The sequence below is a fragment of the Magallana gigas genome, chromosome 3 (genome assembly GCF_963853765.1).
Source record: "Magallana gigas chromosome 3, xbMagGiga1.1, whole genome shotgun sequence".
In the NCBI taxonomy this organism is placed as follows: Eukaryota; Metazoa; Mollusca; class Bivalvia; order Ostreida; family Ostreidae; genus Magallana; species Magallana gigas.
This window is the reverse complement of record NC_088855.1, coordinates 17,317,055-17,328,623: the sequence shown is the minus strand read 5'-3', so window position 1 is coordinate 17,328,623 and position 11,569 is coordinate 17,317,055. Positions and strand designations below refer to the sequence as shown.

The 11,569-nt window shown below is 31.9% G+C and overlaps 1 protein-coding gene across 1 annotated transcript; it reads left to right on the top strand.

Moving 5' to 3' along the window:
• Positions 1–1,041: 1,041 nt before the first annotated feature.
• Positions 1,042–5,188, top strand: LOC105322807 (uncharacterized). Its single transcript, XM_011421699.4, has 3 exons — positions 1,042–1,650; positions 3,446–3,741; positions 4,039–5,188. The coding sequence occupies exons 1-3, from the start codon at positions 1,607–1,609 to the stop codon at positions 4,710–4,712; spliced, it is 1,014 nt and encodes a 337-aa protein (XP_011420001.1). The 5' UTR covers positions 1,042–1,606; the 3' UTR covers positions 4,713–5,188.
• Positions 5,189–11,569: the final 6,381 nt, after the last annotated feature.

The window sequence follows — 11,569 nt, the reverse complement described above, 5'->3', positions numbered from 1 at the left end:
AGATTTTGGTCAAAACTGTGTGTTGATTACGTACAATATACAATACAAACCATGTCATCTTTTTTTATATTATTGAAGAAATGAACAAAAAGCACGGAAATACGTATGTAATATAGATGACATATTTATAAAGAAAACACAACAACTGTACAACACAAATCGACAAACACTTCTTTGAGTAACAACACTCCAAGGAAGAAATTAACGTCACATTTTTAAACTCTTGAACTACCTTTTTCATAGTGTAGGGGATTGTTGTGTTATTTGGTTGATTTTTTTTTCCCGACACGACGTTTAAATTTTTTAAAAGGTTTACTCGTCCCGCAGGGCATGGTATTAAATATTAATTTCCATCTCGTCACAGGCGTGACGTAATTTCATTATAGTCTCGTGTGTCGTGACGTACATGTACGTGGATTGTTTGGTAAAGACATGACAGGCATTTACATAATTGTATTTGTCAATAAAAACAAAATTAATCATACTCAAAACAATTTTTAGAAAATCAAACTAAATTCGTGCTATGCACCTGTCTATTAGCATGCATTCTCATTTGTTAAACATATTTTGATATAGAATAGATATATTTCATGCCTTTTCACATTGGTAAACAAACTGATACATGTATCATGTTTAATTGTGAATTTATTGCATATTGATAATAAATATAGATTTAAAATTTCGCTTGAAAATATTCACCCGATACGGATGATAGCAGAAACAGTTTGTGTGTGGGTTGCACCGAAAATGACGGGATTGGCAATTGTTTTCTCTATTTTATTGATTTCGCTTTTTAAAAAATTGGGTTCACATTCAATCATTAATGGATAGACTACAATAAATATACCTATCTAAAATTCCATCGACTAGAATACAAGACTTTTGTTTCAAGTATATGTTGTTGGGTTTTTTTTTCAATTAAACTTTTATGGTCTTTCTTTTGTACCACTGGTTCAAGTTTGGAGGGGGTCCTTCTAAAAGAATGGATTCAAGTGTGTCTTGTCCAACCTAAAGTGGGGGGGGGGCATAAACTCGGTTAGTTTGGTTCTTGAAAAACATATTTAGAAATGTTATTTGCTATCTATCTTATTCGCTAACATTTAAAAAGATTTTCTCAAAATACATGTATCTATATTCGAACTAACCACAAGTTTTCCGTTTGAATGTAAACAAACATGCACAAAATGCCTGCTCTTTGAAAACTGTAGTCCCTTGAAAAAATGGTTATCAGAAGAAAACAAAGTTTATAAAATATCCTTGGCAGTTGCAACGAAACACTGAAAGAGCCCAGAGGATAAGTAATTAGACTGGTCAGTCACAGAGGATAAGGAATTAGATCTGGTCAGTCACAGAGGATAAGGAATTTGACTGGTCAGTCACAGAGGATAAGGAATTTGACTAGTCAGTTTCGGGTGTGATACCTTGAACGATTACCTTTGTATCTTGATAAGTACGAAGAAAGATAACTCGATGGCCTGTACACGCGTTGCCAGTGATGGTGCAATCAAGAATTACCGTAGTACTATAAATAGTTTGTTTATGGGTATATTAAACTTGAGCATATACAGAATAAGCAAAGAGCTTGAGTGAATATTTCCATCGTAAAATGGCTTCTGGTTCAGAAAATCAAGGGAACACGTCTTTTGACGGGTATGTTTTTACATGTTTTATTCTATGTTTGTCAGAATTATATTTATATATATGCAACATGAACCCAATATTGAAGAAAGGGGCACAAGTTTACTTTTTGTTTGGTCCGCTGACCTAGTCACCTGCTTACTTACTTATGAGATATACATGTTAAACTAAAAGTCATCAACCAACAACTAGGCAGAGAACAAGGGTATGTACTGGGAAAGACTCATACATATATAATCATGCAAATTGCTGGTGTCGTATATACATGTATAGTAAACTTCCACCATGGTCAATTATCTCCGGAAGATTTACTTTATATTTGATTGTAAACTTTCCCCCATACACGGGAAGTTTACTATACAATGTTTTATTCCGCATAGTAAACATTCGCATTTTATCCTATTTGGTTGAAATTTTACGTCTCCTTTTTTTCTTGGGGGGATGATAAATAATTTATTTTACTCAGTGAGAAAGCAACGTGATTTGTTGTCCGAGACCGAAGGCTGAGAGTGCCATATTTATCTTTCAAGAGCCAACAAATCATACTCCATCATACCATGTACTGTGTCCGAATCGTCGTCAACAGTTACATTTTTATACCATTCACTAAAATCATATTTTAGTCTAGCCACACAAAATTCGGGGTGGAAATGGGATGGGGATCGGTTTTTAAATTGATATTTGATCAGGTTTAGTTCAAACATAATATCCAGGTAGAGATTTTCTATGCATATAAAGGAAATATTTGCTTTACTAATTTAAAATTCTCCATATATGAAAATATCTTTGCAATTGACTTCATGGTAATAAACTACAAAGTAATAAAGTAGCCGGCTGGAATGTTTACTATATTGCAGTTATTCATGTGGAAAGGTTTAAAAAAAATCGTTCAGTATTCTGGTATATCATCATATTATCATAAGTCAGTGGTTATTAAAAAGGAATACTCGTTGACGTATATATTTTGTGGGTCTGAGATGAAAATATGTACAGTAACTATTAAGTGAAATTTATTTGTCACTTTATTGTGTAAATGAGTTTTTTGTTGCAAAATTTTGTCTATGTTTAGTAATGTATGATTTTGACGAAAAAATAAAATTACAAAATTATGCATTTGTTGATGTGAAAATAATCAAAATGATTTATAATTTTAAAAATTGATATTATAATTACAAACACACAATAAACCATGTTTTGGTCAGTACGATGAGTGTAATAGAGAGGGAGAGAAAAAATAGGAAGTGGTGTTTGTTGATGCAGAACACAACACTACCGAAGCGTGATATACTTTGTCCATGGATGAGTTAACAGGGAAGTACTCGTATAATTTCCCGGTAAATTTCAGTACGCTTTGCTGTTCTTTAAAAAAAAAACTTTTCGAATATTTTTTATGAAAGACCATGTACGACGTCTGGAATTTCATACGTTATTTAATATTTGATCATTTAATGTGACCAAACACTTAATTTCTGGCTTAGATGATGCCAGCAATTAATAATGTCACAGGACTAAATGCACATTGTTGCATTGACATGTTGTGACGGAAGATGGAGGCATAGCCTGTCCGTAACTGGAGATAAATACGTTATTTTTGCAAGCCTATATTTAAAAAATTGGAATTCTTTTGAATTCATTAATCATTTAATAATTCAATTTATTTGTAATTTTTGATTAAATACTGATCTTAGTAATTAGTGTTCGAGGTTGTTCGAGCAGGCACACAAAAAAGAAATATGCCAATTCAAGGCATATTCTAGTTTGAAAATAGTCTGTTCAAATAAAAACATGATCTGATGGTGTCTTCTAGAGAACAGTTGCGTCAGGAGCTGTATGACAAAGGTTACGCAGTTGTCCCTGACCTTTTGACCCTGAAGGAATGCGACGCGCTGACGTCACAGTTCAGGGACTGGGTAGGCAAGTTTGAAGAGGGCCAGATTCCCCTCCAAAAGAAGAGCTCTGTCATACAATCTTACAGAGTCGGTCATTTTCAACAGAGCTGGGAGGTGCGTCTAAGGGCCAAGGCTGTTTTCCAAGCAGTGTGGGGAACGGAGAAACTGCTCTCTAGTGTTGACGGAATAGCCATCTCCAAACCACCTCTAAATGGTACACAGAAATAATCTCTTTAAATTTTATAATAAATCACTTGTATTCTCTAATTCTTTTGAGTTTTGATATGGTTTTTGTTTTGGTGTGCATTATTCTACCAAATTTTTAACTTGCTTTAGTAATATTTTGGATGCAAATGAAAGTCAAATACATATACATACATGTAATTATAGCAATTTACAAATCATAGCGTCCCGTCTCAAAACAATAGAAAGATTTGACAACATTTATTCTATGTTTCAAATACACCGCTGAATATTTCTGTCCTGATAAGATATCTATAAATTATTACAGCTGATGACTATCGTGACCCACATACTGACTGGTTACACCTAGACCAAGGGGTGAGACGAGAGGGTCTTCACGCATACCAAGGGGCCGTCTATCTGGAGGAGCAGACCCAAGACGATTATTGCTTTAGGGTGCTACCAAAGTCACATTTATATCATGCTGAGTTTTATCAAACGTTTTCAGATGCTACAAAGAGAACAGAACGTAGTGATTTTTGTAAATTGTCTAAAACACAGAAGGATTTCTTTTATCGAAAGGGATGCAACTTGGTGAATGTTCCGGTGCCCAAGGGCGGCATTGTTCTATGGGACTCTAGGACCGTTCACGACAACACACCTCCGATCGCAAAAAGATCGAATCCCGATAGATGGCGCTTCGTCGTCTTTGTCAGTATGACGCCTGCCATCTGGGCGAGTGAAAAGGACATGGAATTCAAGAAGGACGCCTATCGGCGAATGCTTCTCACTACGCATTGGTCATCCCAAGGACTTAAAACGTTCAAAGAGTACATAGAAAATAAACGGAAGCGGAACTACGTCAACGTCAGCATCGACCATTTACCGGACGTAGCTAAGACACAGGAAGCCAGGCTGTTGGCGGGAGACGAACATTACGACTTCGAGGACGGACGACCGAACGGTCCCGCTGCACCGAAATGGAGATTCGGTATTTATTAAATCTTCGGTACCTCTCGGTACCTTTGACAGAGTAAACTCAGGGATTTTTCTTCCACGTAAACACCGACATCACTGAGAATTGTAAGATATATACGAAATCATGTTAAACTCCAATTCAAACAATTATTCTTTTCCTATAGAATGCAAAAGGATGAAAGGTGTCTAAATTATAGACAGACCTTTGTCTACCCCGAAATAATGGTTCATCTGCATGTATAATGAATAAACTAAATTTAAAGTAAATATATTTTATTCATATTTCCGTGGTATTTGTCTATGTGCATGTCGTGATACCCCCTGGAGATGATAGATATTGTTCGACTTCATGATAGTTTAACTTTGGAAAATTATTATTTGTACAGGCATGTGTCGTGCCTTTTTTAACCATTTTTTTTTTGGAGTTGTTTTGTATTGAGAAATTTTCAAAGAACATTATTTCATTATTTCAGGTAAATACATGTACAAGTATACCAGCATTATTTATTTATTTATTTTTTCATTTTTGTATGACTTGTTAATATCCATATAAAGTGTCCAAATAAAGTGGTGCTGTTTTTAACCAGTTGGTATTCAAGTATTGTGTTAATTAAATCACCGTTGACTTGGTACATGTAGTGCGGTTACATTGTACAGTTATCTGATCCTAAATTTCCGCCTTTGGACGTTAAGAATAACCTTATGATACTGGCTTAATTCTAACTATAGGATACGAAGGTTTGTCCCTCTGGATCAAGTCCTACCTTAGACGACATGCTTGCAGACCCAAGTCATTGTTAGCGAACCCGCGCTTTTCATTGGCTACGGGTGTCATGCTAGTTTCTCGTCAGTAGATGGATTATAAGGAAGTACATTAAAAAAAATTGAGCTTTTAACATAGCATGTACCTGGTTTAACATAAATATTTATGGTTTTATCGCTAAATATGTTGAAATGGTCACGAAATGTGTATTAAATCTTCCTTGTTTAGTGATCAAGGTAAATGTATAAATCAACAACAAATATCAAATTACTTCATTCAATCTAAACGTTTTATTCTATATGCAAGAACCGGGGATAGGTGACACCTTTTCAATAAATCAAACTGTTTTCTGAATATCAGAGAAAGGGAAATCCTCACCAATATAATTAAACCTCTCTTCATTTCGTGTTTATCTTTAAAAAGGTTAATTTCAGAACAAATTGTGAAGAAATATAAATAGTGTTGTTGATATTCGACACTAGCTGTAGTACTGTTGCTTCAGGGGGAATTCGGGTTAACGGTCCGTCAACCCGAATTTCCAGTGACGCTACGGTTCTGCAGCTAATTCGTCAACTACATCGTATCTTGACCAAAGCAAAATCAAAAAAAACAAAAACAAAGCAGTAGAACTTTTTGGCATTACATACGTTTATTGTGCCTTTTTGTTAAGCGCACTTTCTATGGCTGAAATAAAACCGAGTTGTGAGAATCATGTGGTTTTATCTAATTGCCCTTTAAAACTTCAAATTATATTTTTATAATAAGAAATTATGTTTTGATAAAGTATCTATAGAGGTACTCAGATTTCAATGCATCGCAGTTTACGCAATGATCTGTGTAAATAAAGCAGTACCTCTTAAAAGTACATCGGAAGTTCAAGCTAGTTATTTCTCTTTTAAATGAAACAGAAGTCCATTGAATTAGGCGCGCAAAACTTGTTTTGACCGATTTTTTCACCCAAGACGATCAACTTCCCATTGAAAAGTTTATTTAATTGCACTGAATTTCTTTGTGGTTTTCTGCACTATATGTTCTGGAAAGAGAAGTATTGAATTGAAGTTTGCGGTCTTAAATACGTTGTACATTCTTGTATATACTCGCTGGATTAAATTTACACCCACAGTGTTTGTAAATTTTAAATACCGGTCAGTTAATACAAAGGAGAAAACCAAAATTAACCAAATCAAAACTGATGAATTCATTCAAATGGTGCAATATGGACTTAAGCTATTTAATACATCGCTGGAAATCACAAGCTTCTTATATCTGCAAAGCTTATTTTCCTTAAAATAAAACATAAAAAGTTCAAGGAATTTTCAGAATAATAAGTAATAAACTCGCTTTGATCGACGAGTCAAGGTTCAGCCAAAACCCCACAAGACACATAGAATATTTAGGAGAAGCTGGCCGACCTTTTGAACCAATACGATTAACCGACTTCCTTTGGCTTGATAAAGTAAACTTAAAAAACACCGTCACAGACCACAAAGAGGTTCGACTAGGTGCATGAAAGCTACTTATCTTTAGCTCTAAGACATTCTGTGACAATTGTATATTTATCGATGCTGGCGAAGCCTATCACTTGGAAATAAACAGCGCTACTGAAATTTAATCCGTTTCCGTCACCACATCCGCCGAGTGTATCATCTCAATATCACGTGATATAAGTACGTTTAATGAGTAAAAAACAACAAAGAGAAACATCAGTTTTACTGATCATAAGATAGATAATATGCACAAAACAACCTAAACCCAAATTTCTCGAAATAAATCGCATTTTGGAGAGAAAAAATATTTACTTAAAAATTATTTTGTATTCCAGAATTTTGAAATTTCTTGTGTATAAGGATTGAGAAGATAAAGTAATTAATAGGCATAATGATACAGTTAGTTAAAAATTGATTCATGCATGTAGTAATTTATACTTTAATTCCTTTAACAAAAATCAACAGTCGTAATTTAAAGATATTAAATATGCTTGTGCCTTGTTATATGTTTAGAGAAATGTGATTAAAAATATCTAAGTAATATTCATCAAAATGATTTTTCAATATCTAAATTAAGGAATGTAATCGTTTGGTAACACAACAAGGATCCACCAATGCAGTGAATATTGGGCTTGGTTTTAGAGAATGCACCGACACTGAAATAAACCACAAATAGGGATTGACATTCGGATTCTTCTTTCTGTGAGTTGGGACGAGTAACAATATATCATGTAAGTTTCTTTTAGCGAATAAACTTATTTTGTGACTTCCTTTCCGTCATGGTATAATTTGCCGTCATAAGTATTCGTCACTTTGACAATATGTGAAATTATTGTGTATCAGATCTTTTCTTTTTCTTTTTCTTTATCGTGTATCGAAATAATATTTTCTTTTTTTAACAGATAACTTTCTCTCATAGTCAAACGATTGTACATACAATTTGAACATGCATAAATAATAAATAAATGATTTTAGTATTTATGATTTGATATACAAAATTACAGGGTAAATAAATACATTTTTATTATTTAAATATATGCGTATAATTTCTTCCTACCTAAAACTTTTAATTCTAAAAAGACCTTTTAATTTTTTGAATATTTCTCACTAAATTAATTTTATAAATAAGATCAAACTTTTCAGTAATTTTTTTTTTTTTGAAAACTTTTATTCAGTATTTCTCAGTGAATAAATTGTGTAAATATTATTAAACTTTTTAGTAAATTCTTTCTGAAACGGACTTAATAGTGGAATAAAAATACATCTGTATTAGATATATGAATTATGTATATATACATGTATTGGCATTTTTCAAGCAATATGAAAATGTTGTATAGAAGAAAAAAAATTAACCCAGTCGGTTATTTATCTTCGTATTCAAAGTATAGGTTGATTTTACTTTACAATTCGTTCATTCATTCATTCATTCATTCATTCATTCATTCATTCATTCATTCTTAGTTATGAAAATTACATATCAAAATCACACAAAGCCTTACATAGTAATACGGAAATGACACAGTCGATAAATCGTTATTATTGCAACGGTCCCAAACGCTCAACTAATTTGGAATTATTCATTAAAGCCTATTATTAGTCTAGAGAGTTGGAAGAATTAATAAAAGTGGTAGACTGTAAAAATAAAGAATAAAACCCAAACAGGAAGCATTGTTTGGGAATAATGGGAAGTTTTAATTAAAAATGTTTAATTTAATGAATATACACTCAGTGTAGTTTTTGAAATACCAAGGTTAAATGTACATAAATTTCTATCGTTTGAAAAAATATAGTGTTTTCAATTTCCGCGACTAGTTTTCATGCTTATTCAATGTATTTTCTTAGTGTAGTTCAAGTTGAATTAAATTGTTTTTCGTATATAATTTGATAAACCGTGAGTATTTACAAAAGATTCTGCATGGTATTTCCAATGACATAAAATACATGTTACATTTTTTTTAAAAAAATGATTCTTTTCAAATAATAATACATTTTCTAACATATAGCGTTGTATAAATAAATATAGTCTTTCCTCTTTCAACCTTCAGTAAGTAAGTAAGTAAGCTAGTAAGTAAGTAAGTAAGTAAGTAAGTAAGTAAGTAAATGATTTATTATAGTGTCATGTGTTCTATAAACAAATATAAAGACATGTATATTATATAATAACTTGATGAATAAACACCCGGCCCATCGGACCTATATGTTACTTTATAATCATGAATATACAAATAATAATAAGTTTACGCATACAGATATCTCGCAATGCTTAATAAGTAGAGTACAATATAATACTTTGGCCAATGATAAAAGTAAATTTATGGACTAAATCAATTTTATTTTATTATTTTCATATATATAACTTTTAATTTTGAACATGGCCGTGCCATAGTTTCTTGTTGGCGTTGATACTCGACACTTAAAAAAAAAAGATTAACTTGCAAACAAAAAAAAAAAAAAACCAAGGAAACAAATGAAAGAAAAAATTGATAATCTCTTCATAATTTTCTTCATGAAATCCCCAAATCTGAACTAATGTACTTTTAACTCATAATTAAAAAAAGAATCTTTATCTCAATTTATATATATTTTTAAATAAACTTTTAATTTTTTTTTATCTATGCAGCAAAAGCTATATGGCAGCTAATTTTATTATTTTATTTTTAAATGTTCGGTATTTTATTTGATATAAAATTAATGAAAATAGGAGAAGGACCCAGTATACGAACTTGAAGGTGGGAGGGGGGAGATGGTGACAAGCTGACATATGTACATGTAATTAAGCCGGGGTACATGTATGCAAGCCGCCCTATGGTCTCGCTTTGGTTCGGGGATGGGGTAGGAGAATTTCTCCGAAGTTCCTGAACTTTACAGATTTTATTTTATGTTACCGCAATCATCAATTAACGTGTTTCTTAAACACCTTGCATTCAAGCCACTTGGGGAAAAGAAACCTGCAAATGACGAAACAAAACCCTTTAATGGCATTTAAGTCGTTGTAGGAAAAACTGTCTGTTATTATGTAATTCGACCAGGAATTATATAAAGTGTATTTTATTTAACATCATCCATCAAGCGGGGAGATCTGGGACAAAGTCCAAACATTCTTTTTTTTAATGGTAAAAAATTGGGCCTTGACAACAGACATACATTTGTTATCTCAATTTACCAAAACCATGATTCATCTAAAATTTGTGAAGAAAAAAAATTAGGAGACACCCCTAAATCTTCCACTGGTATTTGAAAAATTCGCTACATTCAATTCATTTATAGTGAGAAGAAAAAAACAGGTACATGACAAGTACAAATCTGATTCCCAATAATCTAAATTTTTGTAAAGGACATTGGTAAAAAAAAATATATGTTGAATATTGTCCTGTATTCCCTAGACCAAGTAATCTTTCTTCTAATGAAATTTGAAAAATTAATACAATCTTACTTGTCATAAAGGTTTAGGTTACATGCAGAATTAATAAAATAGCAGGTTTTGTAGCAAAATAAAATTTTCAAAAATACAGCTCGTCAAAAGAGACAAGATCAAATTTAAAAAATTCTTTTTACAAATCCGAATCAAAACATAAGGATAGTAATTACAGAAATATACAGTGTATGTTCTTATAATTATCAAAAGAAAGTAAATAAAAAAATGAATCAAAAGGGACAAAATATTCTGACTTCAAAATATTTGCCCGAGAAAAAGGGTATATTTTATTTTAATAAAAAAATGGTTTTAATAAAATCTTATTTTCTCATGAATAGCTCAAAACCATCCCCTATCTACATACCTGTACATTCCTACAGGTAAATACCTTGAAAATATTCTTAAAATTCTTCTGAAGGAGGTTGGCACCTGAAATACTAGTAATGCCAATCATCCAAAAACATCTTGGATATAAAGATGAGCACCTAACATGTTCATTTATTTGATTTGTGACTAATTTCACATACCATTTTTAGGAAATGTAGGGCTCCAAACAGAAATGATAATTTTTCTGAAATTATTGCTTCAATTTTGCATGAAAATTAATTGATTAAAGAAATCAAACAAATATTTATAGTTTGAACTATTATTAAGTTATGATTTCAAGTAGTGACTATAAAAGTAATATTTAAGTCAGAGTTTAAAAACCTTGCTTATACTGATGGCTTCAAATGCCAATACAGAATGAACACAACAGCAGCTGTTAAAATTGTTACAAAATGTTGGAGTAATCAAACTATAACGCGAATAAAAATAAAATAAAAGTAATGTCATTTTTTCCAAAACTTTGCATACAAATAGACATACATTTAATATCTCATTTAAAAGTAAAGCAAGTAGGGGTCACATTTAAAAAATTGAGATATGACATGAAATAAGCTAATTTTAGGCAAAAATTGGAGGTAATTGTATTTAATTGTATTCTATTAAATATAAGCTAAATATGCCAAAATATATCGATAGAAATATCAAAATATTGTTCAAAAATGATTTTTAGAACAACATGAACCTTTCGTAATACACAAATTATATCTGGAAGTTTAGTCTGCGCTGAAAATTAGGAGGCTAAAGTAACAGTACTCTAAAAGTATTGAGTTATGAAAATTGTTCATTTTCTTCTTGAAAACCCCCCATCACAAAATATAGTCCCTTACTA

Bases quoted from the DNA above. Each gene is read 5' to 3' on its own strand.
- LOC105322807 (XM_011421699.4), top strand. From the start codon at position 1,607: ATGGCTTCTGGTTCAGAAAATCAAGGGAACACGTCTTTTGACGG. The intron at 1,651-3,445 runs GTATGTTTTTAC...GGTGTCTTCTAG, and splicing joins GGGAACACGTCTTTTGACGG to AGAACAGTTGCGTCAGGAGC. The intron at 3,742-4,038 runs GTACACAGAAAT...AAATTATTACAG, and splicing joins CTCCAAACCACCTCTAAATG to CTGATGACTATCGTGACCCA.